The following is a 17423-nucleotide window of genomic DNA, read 5'->3' as shown; positions in this document are numbered from 1 at the left end:
ATTCAAGTAGGGCATATATGTAAATGTATATAAGCCACAGATACCATTAATGAATAATCTATCAATAACTTTTTTGCAAATTTCTCTACCTCTTGGCTAACTGTCACAAGGCATTGCTTAAATTATTTATAAGCAATCTTTTTGAAAGAGATACATTGCCAACATAGAGCATTTCCATTGTTCTTCTAGGTTTTCCCCCTTAAACCTTTATTATTTTTTATTTTTTGTAATTCTTTTGTTCTGTCCTCTGCCCCAATTTGCTGTAGAATACCTTTCAATATTCCGTGGCCAGACAGAGCAAGCCTGGAGCGGTAAGCTTGAGAATTCAGCAGTCTGACTAAAACCACCTTTGTCGTATTTAGCATGGCATTGCAATATCTGTAAGCATGGGTTACACTGACAAAATTGCTCAGATATTTTCATGTTAATTCAGTGGGTTTTAATCTACTAAAGCTTTTTACAAGTACTGCTCAGGGGACTAGAGGAAGAAAAGAATGCATTGGCAGTATTTTCTTCTTTTGGTTTCTGCTTCGTTACCTCTGCTTTCTTCCTTATGGTGGCTTTCTGCAGAGCAATTTTTTTTTCACTTGTCATTAGTTATTAATATTTTATAAATGAGTTGTACTGGTGAGACACCAGGAGCAGTTACTGAAGGAGTTGTGGCCTCGGAGGGACTACAGTAGAGAAAGGACTTGCTATGAACTAATCATAAGTATCACAACTGAAAGGGTAGACTAACTCTGTAACGGACCCATTCTGAAATTTGGTCTGTAACTTTGGAATTTCTGCACTTCTGAGCATACAGTGATAGAATACACTGATGGAACCACAGCGACTTATTACTGGGAAAAGAAAAATGCTGAGGTAATAAGTAAACGTGCCTTGAAACTTTCCTTCATCTTGGCTTCGTATCTACTGCATCTCACAAAGATGCGGAGTTCCCTCACATTTGTGTCAGATATATTACCTCATAATTATTTCACAAGCAAAAAATATGGCTTTCTGATAAATGAAGCACTTCCACAGCTGTACATGCTTCCACAACTCACACACAATCACTTAGGAGCTTTCCTTATACTTTAGAAACATTGTGTTACAGCTTCTTGCCCTCATCAACTGAAAAGTAGTGTCCCAGTAGTGCATTATGTTCTGTAGATTTAGAAATCCTAAATACTGTGGAGATTTTTACACCCATTTTGTTGATCAGTTTTTAGGATGCGTTGTGATGTGCCAAATTTTCAGCTTAAAACACTTCCTGACTTTGTTCAGTAATTGAAAGATGTTTAAATTTGTGTTTGAAACAAAGGTTTCATGTATTGAGATTATACTCAGGTTATTTTACTTACTGCTTTCACTCACATTGCTTCCCCATTAGACAGATGCAGTAAGAAACAAGTTTACTCACACTAAAACTTCTCTTAAAATTGCAACTCTGAGAAACTTTTCCCCATCCTTTTAATTAGATCCACCTTGTGTTCACCACCAACATATTTCATTTTGCCAGTTTGCCACAGCAGGGAATTACATTAGCTTTTTACAAACATAATGATGATCTCCCATGCAAATTGGTTTGAAGGAAGTTATTTTCTAGTTTAAGACATTACCAGATTTTTATAGAGTGGCTTTTTCATTTCTCATCTTGACTAACTTTGCTCTTTAAGCACAATAAGATCTTCTCTTAAATCCTCCCTGTGTAATTCAAGTCAATGTGATTTAAATGTGTTTCTTCTCACTCAATTGCTTAAGTATTCCTAAAACAAGTCCTTACCTACGAAACTCTACATAAAGAAAGCCAGCCCTCTTGAATTGTCAGTGTCATTGATGCTTATTGTCGTAAGCACTAATTAGCATGTTTTTGTATGTTTATTTTTTGGTGTTTCTTTTTTGGAGAATGCATTTTTTCCTATTAAATATTTCCTTGTTTTGTCTACATTGATAAGCTTTAGCCACAGAAACACACACTGCTTTTATTGACTTCTCTGACTTGGCTCTACAGTAGCATGTAAACAAGTATGTGAACATACTCAGAACAGGAACCAGGTCTTAAAGTTGATAGGAAATATGAATAGATATTGTGGAGGAGTAAAGGTTATAGAGACTGCAACAGGAGAAATGGACAGGTGTGTTTTGGGGTGCTGCTTTTTGTTCTGAACTGTTACGTGTTGCCAGTTATAAAGGTTTAAAATCGTGAACTTTGGAGTGTTGTTGTTTTGGTATTGCTATTGTTTGTTCTTCAGCAGTTGCACATTTGGAGGCTTTCTGAACACCTCAGGTTTTCTCATCTTTTTTTCCAGAACTTCTCCGCAGTCGATCTCCAGAACCTTTAACATGACAGCTGTGACTGTCTTCATAGTCTTCTGTGCTGCAGCTTTAAGCTGCCTCAGAAGACACATTGAACATTAAGACTCAGTTATGTTTGCTTGTGTCATTTAATATTATCTGTCGAAGCAGATTTTAATGTGATTTTGAAGTCAGTATCTGTGCAGAAATCCCAGTGATGCTGAGATTAGCAGTAGGAATTGCTTGTCTTAAGATTATAGGACTGGACTCATACAGGAGGAAACAGTTCTGACAGGAACTCAGAATGCATACTACAGTGCATGGTTTAAAATACTCCTACTTTGAAGGAGTTAAGGTATTCCATCTTTCTGAGGAGTGACCTGTTTACTAGAAAAATGAACTTGTGGACTTGTTAATTAATAGTCTTCATCTTTTCCTCCACCCCAATCTGGTACTTTCTTCCATAAACCAATCCTTGATGTTCAGAAATACTTCAGACAGAACTTGAGAGTTTCATGCTTGAAACTTCATAGCATGTCTTCAGTTTTCCAGTCTTTTAATGTATCTTGTCACTTGAGAAGGCGATCAGTTCTTTCTAAGTGTTTCTTTTACTTTGTTACAGTACTCAGCCTTGCCAAATGACTTTGAAGTACATGCTTTCACTAACCAAAATGCTTGATGGGTCAGTCCCAGCTTCCTTGCAGGCAGCTTTATGGAAATCTTTCCTCTTTTTCAATGGCATAGCTGTGTTTACATTTTGCTAGTGTGTTTTGATAGGATCCATACCATCAGTCTGAAAGTTATTTGTCTTATTCCCATCCATCCAACGTCCATTCCTCCCTTTTCATTGCCAGCAGACATGTCAGCAGCAGTGACAGAGTAGGAAAACCTTACCGTGGTGTGAAACCAGTATTCAGCATCGGAGATGAAGAAGAATATGATACTGGTAAAGTAGACAATTTTCCTCTTGCTTAGATAAACACACTTAGACATTAAGTGTGCCTGTATCACAAGTGTGTATTTTACGTGTTTGTCTTACAGCATGGCATTTTTCCAAGTATTATCAGTGATCGTGTTTGTTAATGGTGATTTTATACCACTGGAAAAATTACAGGCAAAAACTGAACCACACCTCACAAGGTGTCCAAAAGGCAGACTCAGTTTCCGTACGAGAAACAAATATCTAGACTAGGAGTTGTTGACTTGAAAATGAAATAACTTGGGAAAATTAAGAAAAGAGATTAATAATACCTGGAGCTGCTTAAATGATCACTTGTCTTCTATAAGGACTGGGGAGCAGCAATGTGAAGCTGGCTTTAACAGTAACAAGATACTTCTCCAAATCTCGTGTAACTACGTTTGTGTCATTCTTTTTCACAAAATATTATGGATGCTCAGCATCAGTAAGGTTTCAGAAAACCCAACTTCAACCAACTTGTCCCAGCTTCAGCCTTTCTGCACTTCTATGGAATGAGGGTGGATTTTCTCCCATTCCTTCAAATTTCACAATTATTTTCCAGTGAGAACCTTTTCAAATATGTGTTTATAGTTCTGAAATAGATCATTTATCAAAGCGTAGAAAATTGGCACTTCAAAAAGGGACACTTTAAATAGTTGTCCTTGGAAGTTAGTTCTGGGGGCATCTTCTAGGTACAACTTCCAATATACTTCATTGCTGTAGATAAGCTTTAGTTCTTCTAACATAGCACCAGAAGTACTTGTAAATGTAATTGTTGTATTTCGACATAAAAGCAGTATGTTACAACTAAGTGATACAACTTGTAGAAATTTCAGATGTTTCACGGAGGTCTGTGCTGCAGATTTTGGTTTTCAGTAGATTTTTAAATGTAGTCCTTACAAAAGGAGGTGAACCCAAGGCAAAAGCCTTAGCTCGTGATCCGGGGTTATTTAAGGTAGAAAGGATGAGGACACAGTGAAGAATTGCAGAAGTACCATGCTGGTGTGAATGACAGGGCAATAAAATGGCACATGACATTCAGTATGAATTAAACTGAAGCGAGACGGGTAGGAATCCACAGTTCTAGTTCCAGATACAAAACGTTAAGCTGATGTGGTTGTGTGTAGCCAGGAATAGGACAGTACTTTTATAACAGGACAAATGTAAGCAATTAACAGGAAAGGAAAAGAATAAAACCGAGGTCATTATGTCACTGTATAAACCTGTTGTTCTCCAACACATTGAATGTTGTGCATCTTGATCCTCTATCTCAGAAACAATGTGCCTGAGCAGGAGAAGGTTCAGAGAGAGATAGCAAATGTGAGGACGGATGTGAAATGGCTTTCACAGCAGGCATAACTGAATATATTTCAACTTTTGTCCTGTAGAATACTCAGTTTGTAGGAAGAAAAGTGGCCCAGAAAATAATGTGAGGCCTAGAAAGGGATCAACAGATCTTCTCAGATTTTTTCTCATACAGGAAGCTAGGAGCCAGCAAATAGAGTACATGATCTGAAAACAAATAAGAGGAGGCCTGCTTGGAACGAGGGCGTATTTTCAGTGCTCCTTACCAAAAGATAATGGTGTTGTAGATGCAAACAGTTTACATGAGCTCAGGGGGAATCTGGACAAGTCCTTGCAAAAAGAGATCTATGAAACCTTACTAAAAGAACGCATCAGAAAAGCTAAAGAAATCATAGGAGCTGAAAATAGCTGTCTGCAGAGAGAGAATTAATAGAGAAGTATCAAATATGCATGCTGCTTTTTTCCCTCAGAGGTATTGTTCAAGGATACTTAGGGGAGAGGCAGACCCTGGTTTAAACTGGCGTAGCTACTACTGTTTCAAGTGAACTGAAAAGTTGTCTGACATCATGTAAAAATCTTTTTTCCTCATGAACCACCATCTCTTCTTCAAATAGATGAGATTGACAGCTCTTCCATGTCTGATGATGATCGAAAGGAGGTTGTCAACATCCAAACATGGATAAATAAACCTGACGTGAAGTATAACTTCCCCTGTAACGAAGTAAAAGAGAACGGACATATGTTTCCCAGGTACTGGAATTAGTCCTGAACTTAATGAAAATGTCTCTCTCAATACACTTTTAAAAAACATGCTTGAGCAGTTAAACTGTTCTTGATACAATCCCAGGAAATGAAGATGTGAAACAACCTAGAACAAAATGTTACCACTGTATTTCCATTCTTGTATTTTCAGTGTTATAGTATGTTAATTATGTACAAAATGTAGTATGAAGGTTGACTTTGTGAAACAAGATAGGAAGAAAAATGTTCTTAGAATACGCAGGCTTATTTTTCAAGACCAGGCAGACCCAAGTACCTTTGGCTTCAGTTTTTCCTTATCTAGCTCTCCGCCTTGTTCTGTGTGCTCACCTTGCCCTAAGATTCAGTGACCTTGATAATGCTGCAAGAGCAGAACAGGATGCTTTAGGGGAGGTTTAGGTTAGATGTTATTCAGAGGGCTGTTAGGAGCTAGCACAGCTGCCCATCCCTGGAGGCACTCAAGGCCAGGTTGGATGGGGCCCTGGCAGCTTGAGCTGGTGGGTGGCAGCCCTGCCCACAGCACAGGGTTGGAACTAGGTGGGCTTTGAGGTCCCTTCCAACTCAACCATCCTGTGATTCTATGCTTACTGCATTTTAGCTTCCCTAAAGAGTACAAATCCTAATGAATATGGATAACAGAAAATCATGATAATATTTCTCGTTCATCATGGTCTGTTAATATATTTTCTTTTTTGTTAAAATATATCTAATGGAAGCAAAAAATCATATGTAATATGAAATGTGGAGTGATCTGTCATAGTATAATTTCTCAAACTGAGTTTGAACTCAACTTGTACAGTCCCACACACACGCATTGCTTCTGGGAAGAACACAAAAGTGGGTCTGCACCAAGTGGGCAGGTGAGCAGTTCCACATTAGTGCTTGTATAGTGACTGACAGTCAGTCATGGCTTAGGTCTAATGCTCCTCCTGTAGAGTTGCAACTCTGTAGATGAAGAGATGGCATTGGGGTATGGACAAAGGATGGAAGACACTTTCCCTGCACTGCATGCACGGCTTATTCCAGGGGGTCTTGGATGTTGATAGCACTCCTAGCTTTTGTGATGAAGTGATGATGCAGACTGCTCATATTTTATGTGCCAGTGTTTAGTTAAATAAAATTGTAATTTCCTTTCTTCTTTCCCTTCAAGTCATCTCCTAGTCACGGCAACACATATGTATTGTTTGAGGGAGATTCCATCACGGAAGGGACTGGCTTACATACAATCTCGACAGGCACTCAACTCTGTAGTCAAAATCACATCCAAGAAGAAACACCCAGAGCTGATCACCTTTAAATACGGAAATAGCAATACTTCAGGCATAGAAATTTTGGCAGTTGAAAGGTAAGCCCTCTTAGTAGCACCAGCATTAGTAGCAATGATATACCCCTGAAATCATGAATTTTAAAAATGAGATATTGCCATGATTAGCATTGAAATATTTAATACTGGGGAAGAAGCCAGAGGGATGTTTGTAAGTTTGTTTGTCTTCATCAGTGTATCCTCCTGTTTCTTGACACTGTTTTATCAAAGCTGCTCACATCAGTTGGTCGTTTCCTCATCCTTTTCCTGGCATGCAGCAAGTGCTCTGTTTTCAAAGTAAGTAGGAGATGAGTTTCCTACTTCACTAGGAAAATTTTTCAATACCTGCTGGCTGCTTAGGATAAAATGAAGTAGGTGTTATGTCAGACGCAGGTAAGTTAAACATATTGCAGAGCACTATGGTGCTTGTTGAGTTACTTCCTCACCAGCTTATTGACTGGAACAAATACAAAACAAGATGGTAACTTAAATGACCTGGAGATATCCATAGGAACAAAAAAGAAAACCAAGAACTGCCATACATACATCAGACGTTTGTTCCTGTAGCCATCTTGAACTGCCTGGTCTATACCATTGTTAATTAATGAAGATATTTTCCTTTCTAGAATGGGTTGTGAAATACTCCTCAATAGAAGAAATTTCACATACTAAGAATGGTTTTGAGAACTAAATATTATTTTCTCAGTAGGTCTTCATTTTAGTAGCTTCCCCTCCTCTTTCCCCAAGTCTGTGCTTGAAGGAAAAATGAAAGCAAGAATTTCAGTTGATGCTTGAAAGTTTTGTAGTGAATTAATGATGGCTTCTTTTTTCCTTCTTTTCAGGTATCTGATTCCAAATGCAGGTGATGCAACCAAAGCCATAAAACAACAGATCATGAAAGTATTGGATGCCTTGGAGAGTTAATAACTAAAGACATTGTAGAGAACAGTTTATAAAGAAGTAATGAAGATACTGTACGTGGACATGAGCTGATGGTTTCCCAACTGAATGCTAACTTTGTGGTTTTTTTTCAGTTAACTGATGGGAATGCCTGAGTAGCAGGCTTAAAATAGGGTAAATTATTACCAAATTCTGAACAGGATTTTTAATTTCTTTCTTTTTCTTTTTCTTTTTTTTTTAAGAAGTATGTATTATAGAGGTCAGTTTGTTTTATTGAGATGTGCCTTTAATATGAGTGATCTGCACATTTGAGCATGCTGCTTGGTTGATACAGGTATGTTGAAAGGATGAAGCACAGCGGAGAAGCAGTCAAAGACCAAATGGCTTTAAATGACTGATATTTCAAAGTAAAATATCTCCATAGCCTACAGTCTATAAATTTGATTTTTGCCTACTGGGTAATATCTTGAACTATTAAAATCACGGGTTTGTAAGCAGAGCTGATAAAATCTTAGGAATAGTGCTTCCATTCAATTAAAGATGGGTAAGTGCAGCTTAGGCTGCAGATTAAGAGAGAAAAATGCAAATAATTTGGAAGATTAACATTTTAGCACTCCTTTCCAATGCAAAATTAAATAATTGGAATTGATTATAAGGGTATATTTAAATATCAAAATGAACTACACACAGTAAACCTTTACTGCAAGGTTGTGATTTCATTAATTATGCTAAATTTTACATTTGATGGGTTGAAATCATTCCTCATGGGAGGATGAGTATATGCACTGGAATTGAACTAAGTGCTTCATGGCAAAGTATGGCAACTGAAAACCAGTAATGTGGCTCCTCTGAAGCAAAATGTCTAAAATGTAAGTTAGACTTTTAAAAGCCTTCAGTTCAGCACAGAATTGAGTTTATGTTGACTGAAAGTGTTTTGCAGATTGAAGGTGTAGCTTGAAAACTGACGCACACAAACGAAGTGAAGAGATTCCAGTGCTGTATGCTTGCAACAAATGCTGCTTTCATTGGTTCAACATTTGTTTATTTTCCTTTAATAACTCTAAGCTAGTGAATGTTTGAGAGAAGGCAGCTGTGTAACAGTGCATTTCTGTCCTTCTGCATGGTACAAGAATGGATCTCTTGTTATAGTGCCCAGTATAGAAATGTCCTTATGGCTGAGGCATAGCATCTTTGTAGACAGATGTGGAGATGACAAAAAATAGTGCAGTTAAGGTGCTAGGAGTTAGTTTTGCTGTGTGATGTTAGATTGTGAGGATCTGAGTCAAAACCTGTGAATTGGTACATCATCGGGAGAGAAAATAAACTGACCTTTATAAAATATTCAGATATTTTACTAGGAATCAAGCTAGGGCACCTTAATTCTGGAACTTATTCCTTTGTTTTGTTTTTTCCCTCACTCTCTGAGTAAACACCATTAGAACTTGAACGGTTACAGATATTTGCATGAAATTGCACCTGGGCCGACTCTCGTGTACTTACAGTTTTGCCCAGCAGCTGTCGTATTACGTTTTCTTCTTCCTACTCCCTTCTGAAGGTATCCTGAAGAGTCTCTGACTCTGTGCCTACTTCAGCAATGAGATTTTTTTCCGTGTAAAGATGTTTGTGTTACTGTTTATAAACTACGGATGTAAATAAACCAGTACAATTTGAACATAACTTCCGGCAGCACAGCGTGGAAATTCTTTGCATCTGTCCTCGATGAGCGGGTTTCCCGAAAGCGTGTTGGAAACGGTGACTGCAGGAGGACGACAGCTTGTGGTTTGCAGCCGTTATCTCAAAGAATCGAACTGCTCATAACGAGAAGCAGCTGCAGTTGTTAAACTGTCGGGAGCTGAGTGTGGAACGTAACACGCGCGTCTCTCGGAAGTCCACGAACGCAGATCTTTCAGCTCCAAAGCTCCATCCTCCCCCCACTCGTGCTTTTGTGCACGCTCCGGGACTGCGCTTCCCAGCAGCCCTTGCCCGGCCCAGCGCGCATGCGCTCGAGCGGGGCGGGGCGCGGAGATGCTGGCGGCGCTCGGAACCATGGCCAGTGAGTGGCGCTTCCGCTGCCCTCTCTCTCTCCCATGCTGCGCTAACGGCTGTTGGGGCACGGCCGGGGCCGGCTCCGGCACGGGCTGCCGCGCTACGCTGCTAGTTGGCCGCAGCTGGCAGGGGGTGCTCACCTGCAGTGGGAGCGGAACCGTAGGGAAGTGATCGGGAAACGCGTCATTTTAACAGTGTGACGGCTCCTCGTGCCCGTTTCCCCAGCCAGACGTGGCTGGAGGACGAAAGCAAACTCTCGCCGCGTTTGGGTTCCTCTGGCGTTTTCCCGTGCTCTGGCTTGCTTGCGGCATAGGAGACACGTGTGTGTGTGTGTGTGTCCACGTGCAAATGGACTTCTGCTGTTGCGCGCTTATTAACGCATTATGGTTTTGATGTTCCCCCTGGGGGATTCCGTGGGTGATTTCTTCTTTTCTGCCGCCAGAATTCCGCCTGGCTCTTATTCAGCTTCGCGTATCCGCTGTGAAATCCGACAACCTTCAGCGAGCCTGCGGGCTGATAAGGGAAGCGTCGGCCAAAGGAGCAAAAGTTGTGGCTCTGCCCGTGAGTAAAGATGATTTACATCATTAAAAAAATGTTTTGATATCATTGCACGTTGTGATTTAAAACCACCATACCTTAAACTCTCGCAAACCTCTGCCTGCTGTTAACCGTACGTTACCTATTCATGTTTCCAGTTTGTACTGCTTTAAATGCTGGCCATTCCCATTAGCTCTGCCTGGTTTGTTCTCAATTCCTGACACAGCAGTTTGAAACTGCAGGAGCCCTCTGTGCCACAATGGCAAGGTGGTTTGTAGCTAAAGAACACTGATAATGAAGACAGAAGAAAGCAGGCACCCGGCGACTGTCTTTGCTGTAATTATTGCAGATGAAACAACTGAGCAGAAATCCAAACAGACTTAAAGCATTTCCAGCAGGTTGTTTCAGGACAGCTTGTGATTAAAACATGTTACTTTTTACAGCATCCTTGTGTGGAAACTCGATGTCATTTCCGATTGCTTCTGATTTACTTTTTGGACTTCATCTATTCTTCTCTATGCGACAGCGAGCTGATCTCCCCAGCATAGCTAGCAGCTCTGTCCCGGGGGGTACACCCTGCAGCATCCTACTCAAGAATGCAGAGTTCTTTTCTAATGGAACTTTTGGTCTGAATTCTTTACTCAAAGAATATTTCCCCCCCTGCTCTGGCAGTCTGAACATTAAGCAACCTTCCCTTCTCTGTGCTAACACAGCTCTTCTGTTGCAGAAGTGACCTTTGATTGTTCTGTCTGGGCCTCCTACATTATTTGTCATCTGCTACTTTTGTCATGTGTACAAATGGTAACTTCTGTTCACTGAGTAAAACCTCTAGCAACAGCATGTTTTTTTCTCCTTGGAAAGGTAAACTTTGTACTGACACTAAGAGGTGAAATATTCTCCAGCTTATCACTTTTGATGTCACACACTGAGCACATAGCCTACACCTCTTCACAGTTCAAGACCATTTCTTTTGAGGCCTTAGCCTTCAAGTGTTAATTATTTTTGATTTCCAAACGTGGCAAAATGTGGAAGAGGAACGATTTGTAATATTTATGGATAAAGGAATAACAACAGAATCCATTTTAATCTAGGACGCAACTGAAAGCCATCTGAAGGTCTGTCCCTGCATTCTTTCCACGCTGGAGAGCAAAGGACAAGGTGATTTGTGCAGTCTGCAGTTCTGTTCCAGTACAGCTCCCTGTGCTGCTGCAGCCTGTACAGAACTTGGCCTGTTCTCCTGAGTCCACAGTTTCAGTGCTGCCTGCACAGCCATGCAAAAGCAGCAAGGTGAAGGTGGGGGCAGATGGCAGTGCTTTCATTTCCTTGAAGCGCTGTCCAGGGAGCAGGTCTGACAGTCTGCAGAGACTTGCTTCCCTCTGTGGACCTGCAAATTGTACTGTGGGTCGGTCAGTACTGCTGGCCCAGTGTCTACATATGCAGCCAAAACAATTTCCATCTAATCTTGGTTCAGTTCTGTCACCTCTGCTATTGGATATCCCATCTGTGGCCTTCAGCTGTAACTGAAAAACTAGAGGTGGGTCTCAACATCCTCCTGGAGCTGGGAAACATGGCCGAGTGCAAGTGGCTATTGTGAGCCTCTCAATTGAGTACCACACAGAATACTGTTAATCTTAAAGACTGAAGTTTACCTGCCTCTGTCTGAGGGACAACAGATCTTTAACGAGAGCACTCTAGGACAAAAGGTACAGTTCATTTGCAGGGAAATGGTGTTTAAGTGATTGTCCTTAAACTTTTAAAAGTAGGTTGTCACCTTTTAAAAATGAAGATAAAGTGCTGTGATGATGAGCACAATAATTCCACGGTTTTGAGATTTTAACTTAAGTCTTTTCTCATTCTAGGAATGCTTTAATTCTCCTTATGGAACCCAATACTTTAAGGAATATGCAGAGAAGATCCCTGGAGAATCGACACAGAAGCTCTCAGAAGTTGCAAAGGAATGCAGCATATACCTCGTTGGAGGTAGTTTCTTCCTACTGCCTGCTTTCATTGAGGGGAGAATGGGCAACGTCTACTGCTGCAATTCAATCAGAACTCACTAGAATATACAGCAGGGTGGGTAAATCTTTGTTCTCTGCTTTATAAAGGATCCATTCCAGAAGAAGATGGTGGAAAGCTGTACAATACGTGTACTGTCTTTGGTCCTGACGGTGCCCTACTAGCAAAGCACAGGAAGGTAAGATGGTAGGGTGCCGTTATCAGGTTCCTCATCCACATGGCCAGTATTAGCAGTGCTGACAAAACTGACATTAGATAGGTGCATCACTTAGGTTACAGGCTTTGGATGCTCAGTCTTTCTTTCTTTTTTTTTTCCCCTGAATGACTTTAGAAGTGTGTATTTCTGTAAAGAAGAAAACTGCTTTAAATCATCTTTAGAAGCTGTGGTAATCTTAAGCAATATTTAGTTGGGATCTTGACAAAAGAGTAATTAGGTTACACTGGCTAGCATACATGTGCTAAAAAGGGAAAGGCTCAAAAACCAAGTGGAGAAATGGTTATTAGTTGTTACTAACAATATTGTAATTACAGATTCATTTGTTTGATATTAATGTTCCTGGGAAGATACAATTCAAGGAGTCTGAAACACTGAGTCCAGGAGATAGTTTCTCCATGTTTGATACCCGTGAGTATAAGACAAACCTTTTTTTTTATGAGCACTGCCCCAATAACCCTAGTCATGGCGGAGCTCTCTTCCCTCTCGCTTCTTTCCAGGAATGGATTTTTAGACTGTCAGTTTATATTCACCATTTAGCAACAACAGCAAAAATATTCCAAGCATGTTCCAAGTGTGGGGGGTTAGTTCTGAATGTTTTAAGAAAGGCAGTGTGACTGAAAAGGGACAGAGTAGGAGGGGATGAAGCACGTGTGGCCTAATGATTTGCTGAAGAGAAGTTACTGTCTTTAATGGAAGCTGTATTTTTAAAACAGTGTTTATAAATCATGGCTTGGAAAAGAAACACACGTAGCCAAACAGCTTCACTGGCATGTTGTGAGGATGGTATTGTAACAGAGGTGATCAACTGTTAACTCCTATCCCAGCATTAATGAATCGACTACATCAGATTCAAACAAGGCAGCTACCCCCAGGCCCTTTTCAGAAATCAACACAGCCCCTTAACTGAGCTCTCCTAAGACTCCCGTGGTGACTTTCTCCTCCTGGCAATGTGCATGCCCTAAGAAAGCATGCAACTGTAGCTTTGGTCCACGCAGTGCAGGGAGTGCTTTCTTTATCACTATAAAGCTTGCAGCTAAACCAGAGGGCAATACCTCTCTCTTTTCTGTGCTTGTGACAGTAATACGATTGTTATTTCTGGTGTTTTGAGAGCAGCGTACTGTAAAGTGGGCCTGGGCATCTGCTACGACATCAGATTTGCTGAGCTGGCTCAAATCTATGGACAGAAAGGTAAGGCTGGGTCATGCTTAGCCCTAAGGCCTGAACTAAAGGGGGCTGTGTCAGGGTAACGTGTACTGAGAATTCCCTAGGTGTGATCAGGAGCTCTTATCTTTGTCCATTCACACAAAACACAGTTTATGGACAGGAAGTTTAAACAAATACCTACTCTCCTTGAGTAAAGTAACAAATTTTCTGCTACATGGAGGTGTATGTGGCCCCACACACTGCAATGCATTGTAGCACTTTGTTGGTGTAATCATCTGCGTGATGCAGGAATGGGCTTTGTTTGTTCTCACTACGGACAAAAGTCAGGGGGGAAAAAAGAAAGTTGACCTCGAGCTTCAGTGTGTAGTCACTGTAGGATAAACCTTCTTCCCCTTAATGATGGCTGGGTTCTGATTTTCTTTTAATGAAGGTTGCCAGCTGCTGATATATCCAGGGGCTTTTAATATGACAACAGGACCAGCTCATTGGGAATTGTTACAAAGGGGACGGTAAGAACGAAGTAACTGGGCTGTGGGGTTGTGTGTGGGACTGAACTGTATTCTATGTCATAATGTGCATAATACAGAAGTCCTGTTGTAGGATCACCCTGCTGTCAGAGCTACACAATTCCTCAGGCCTTGCATAGGACACCGAATTATTGTGCTGACGGGGAAAGAAGCAGGAGCTGCTTATCCTTCATCACTCCTGCTCTCCCCTCTGCAATTACACCCTTACAAAGACTTTTTCCCCATGGCACTATGAACACCATTCACTAAGAAATTTCTACACAGAACGGCCAAATAGACAGCAATAATGAGGTCAGAACTACTTTAAATGCAGACAGAAACAGATCCCTAGACTCCCCAATAGGGAGTATTAATCACCTGGTCTGCTTCTATCAGCTTGACTGCATACTAAATTAACATGTAATTCTTTCTGTCCACTAACTCTGAGGCAGGTGGCAGAGAATCCTTCCACCTTCTGCTGCTCCTAACCTTTATGTCATTTATGATTTTGAAAAGCCTTTGGGAAGCTGGACAGCTTGTCTTTCAGCAGGAATTCTGTCTCCTCTACTTGGTTAACTGGTGGCATGGGGTGGGGGAGAAATAGTCTACTCATTTTCTTCCCTCCTTTCCCCTATCTTTTTGTGAACATAGAGCTGTTGATAATCAAGTCTATGTCGCTACTGTATCTCCTGCTAGAGATGAAAAAGCATCCTACGTTGCCTGGGGACACAGCACTGTAGTAAATCCATGGTGAGTTCAGGAAAAAAAACACTGTTAAATGTTGTGAGTCTCATTCAGTCCCACAATTCCTATTACTCTTAAAAAAAAAAAAAATCCTCCTTTTTGTTTTTCAGCCAACCAGCTTTAAACTAAAACTAGTATAACAGTACACATTCCTGCTGGAAGCACAGTAGTCAGTATCAAGCACTAGTTAAGCTGCTGCCCTTTTCAACTTGCCTTCTGTACTATGTATTTGGATAATTGTGCAAAACTGAACCAGTTTAGCTTATATAAAAGTATTTAATTTGCTCAAAGAATATCATTTTGACACAAGAACAAGAAGAATGTCTTTAACTAGATGAGACATTCTGACTTGACTTAAGCAGCAATTACTTCTCCCCTCACACACAGCTAATTGGGTGAACATGAAGTTTTCTGGCAGTTATTTCTCCTCCAAATAAATAATTCCACTGATACTACTCCTTTAGACAACTGAAAAGAACGTTTATGCTGAACATAACAGCACCTAATGGGGCATCTAAGCATGTAAATGTATACTCCTACTAAAAGCTGGTGGGATCTAAAAGGAGAAAGTGTTAATCTGCTATAGATGGTTCTTCCTGGTGAAATTGCTTCTTTCCCCTTGAGGTATATTCCATGTTCACAGACTGGTTCTCGTAGCTGCTCTTATGTTTGATCTTTACAATGTTCTTATGTTAAGTATGTATATATAGCACATTTAAAACATGCCACATGTAAAGCATGGAAGCTATTTCTATCACATGGAGTTAAGAATTATGATGCTATTTTTAGGACAGCCCTGGGTCTACACTGCACGCATCAAGGAAAGAAACTCCCTTTTATACAAACAGCAGCAGCTGATCTGATGCCTTGAGACTGTGTAAATGCTGTGAACAAATGTGCTTAATGTTGCAGGGGTGAAGTCATAGCCAAAGCTGGGGCTGAGGAAACAGTTATCTACACAGACATCGGTAAGTACAGGGCATAAGACTGAAAAAATCGTTTTTTTTCTTAATGTCTGTGGCCTTATTCACACAGTTCCACATGATGCAGTGTTCCCATTCTTCCTCAACCTTTGCTAGAGCAAAGAACAAGCAGCAGCAGGACTAGACTATTCCTGCTTCTTTACTTGGAGGCTTCTTTCCTGGCTGCCTAGTTGCTGTGCCCTATAGACTCCATCACTGTGAAAGCTGCTGCTCTCTTCCCGCCTTGCCTCAGCAAGCACTTTTTGACCACTGTTCTAATAGCTCTTTCTTTCCCCTCCAGATTTGAAGAAACTTGCAGAAATCCGTCAACAAATTCCTATTCTAAGCCAGAAGCGTTATGATCTCTATGGCATAGAGATGAAAAAGTGAACCAGGAAGGGTTCTGGTGGCACAGTAGCTGCTGCTTTCATCTTCAGGATTCCCTTACTGGTTGCCCCACAGGCTACTGTGATAATTAATTAGGAACAGAATGACTTATTGGTATAACTCTAAAACTGATCGAAGTACAATTTTATTTTACAGTATTAAATAGTTAAGATAAAGCTGGAGGTGAAATCAACTCAGTAGCAGTTAATCTTTTTAGTCATTATTGTATTTACATACTTCTTTTTCCCTTTTAATTTTCTGAGGCTTTTTTGTAGGATGTAAAGAGGTGTGAATAGTGTTCTTTCTGGAAATCCTCTGAAGTCAGCTTTAGTATTATGAACTTTTCACTGAGTTATCAGGTGCTCTGTATGACTTCCATATCCGTACCTAAACAACGCTGAGTTTCTTAAATGCCCAACTTCAAACCAGGCAAGCTTAAAGTTCAACATACTAAGCAAAACAGGCCAAATTCTGCTATGAATTATTTAAAGATAATGTAAGAAACAGTCAAATAGAATTATTATCAGACAAGAATCTGTTAACAGATCCTGTCTGGAATATCTGTATTAGATCCTTAATACAATTCCTGCTTTTTGCTGAAGCGATGTTACTCTTTTGTTAAAGCAGTCCACGTGCCACTACACGTTTGCTCTATTACTGCTTCCTGAATGTACTGTCTGAATTAGTTTTAGTTTTGCTGTCTGTCCTCTACTGAAAAAGGCTAAGGGGAGTCAATTAAAATGGTTAGAAAACCTGTTGCGCTAACAAAGCCTTGCTGTCCACAGTGTCACACAACACAGGTACCTGTACTGCTGCACATCTGCATGTATTACTGCTACTAAAGGCCAGCTCCCTCCAGCTCCATGGGATATGTGCCCCACTGCATTGCTCTTGCTGAAGAGACCAGCAAACTGGTTAAAACTGGCTTTAAATTCTTTAAAGCCAGTCTAGTGTTCTTTTCTTAGAAGGAGGGCACCATAGTGGTTCCATTTCTAATGAAAAAGACAAAATAATTGTCATTTGCAAATTCTTCCTTGCTTGGGAAGCAAAAAGAAGTGCATATGACTATTCACCATCTACCTCTGTACTTCTAGCTTTTTACCACCAAAAAGAATGACCTACAGGGAAAAGGAGAGTTCAGATTACAAAAAAGGACAGCTGAAAGCTTTTGTTTTGTTCTGTGTAGCCACTTTTACCCCAGACCACCTTACCTGTTCCTTCTTCAGCCATCCTCCTTTTCCCACAGCCATCCTCTTTTTCTGACATTCCTTAAGACTTCCCTGGGGTTAGTCAGCTGTGTTGGTTACAGGCCCCAGCCACCTACAGAGGAAGTAATGGT

At 40.5% G+C, this 17423-nt stretch overlaps 2 protein-coding genes across 2 annotated transcripts in view; both read left to right on the top strand.

Annotated features, from left to right (window-relative positions):
- Nucleotides 1–9182, top strand: part of TBC1D23 (TBC1 domain family member 23) — a 29705-nt gene extending 20523 nt beyond the window's left edge. Inside the window, 5 exon segments of the mRNA XM_065742037.1 lie at nucleotides 267–311; nucleotides 3138–3226; nucleotides 5158–5293; nucleotides 6453–6647; nucleotides 7448–9182. Of these exon segments, the coding sequence (XP_065598109.1) occupies nucleotides 267–311; nucleotides 3138–3226; nucleotides 5158–5293; nucleotides 6453–6647; nucleotides 7448–7529 (547 nt within the window). The 3' untranslated portion in view covers nucleotides 7530–9182.
- Nucleotides 9183–9498: 316 nt separating this feature from the next.
- On the top strand, nucleotides 9499–16447 carry NIT2 (nitrilase family member 2). The gene is made up of 10 exons (XM_065741997.1): nucleotides 9499–9558; nucleotides 9994–10112; nucleotides 11948–12068; nucleotides 12194–12282; nucleotides 12636–12729; nucleotides 13435–13509; nucleotides 13916–13994; nucleotides 14643–14741; nucleotides 15648–15703; nucleotides 15999–16447. The coding sequence occupies exons 1-10, from the start codon at nucleotides 9531–9533 to the stop codon at nucleotides 16085–16087; spliced, it is 849 nt and encodes a 282-aa protein (XP_065598069.1). The 5' UTR covers nucleotides 9499–9530; the 3' UTR covers nucleotides 16088–16447.
- The last annotated feature ends 976 nt before the right edge of the window (nucleotides 16448–17423 follow it).

This window comes from Cyrtonyx montezumae, unplaced genomic scaffold, assembly GCF_038088225.1.
Source record: "Cyrtonyx montezumae isolate F1298 unplaced genomic scaffold, pur_monq_1.0 scaffold_3, whole genome shotgun sequence".
In the NCBI taxonomy this organism is placed as follows: Eukaryota; Metazoa; Chordata; class Aves; order Galliformes; family Odontophoridae; genus Cyrtonyx; species Cyrtonyx montezumae.
Note: the sequence above shows the minus strand (reverse complement) of the source record. Positions and strands in the feature narration are given on the sequence as shown.

Excerpts from the sequence above, each read along its gene's own strand:
- NIT2 (XM_065741997.1), top strand. The coding sequence starts at position 9,531 with ATGCTGGCGGCGCTCGGAACCATGGCCA. Across the intron at positions 12,069-12,193 it reads CAGCATATACCTCGTTGGAG|GATCCATTCCAGAAGAAGAT; the intron begins GTAGTTTCTTCC and ends TGCTTTATAAAG. Across the intron at positions 14,742-15,647 it reads AGCACTGTAGTAAATCCATG|GGGTGAAGTCATAGCCAAAG; the intron begins GTGAGTTCAGGA and ends TTAATGTTGCAG.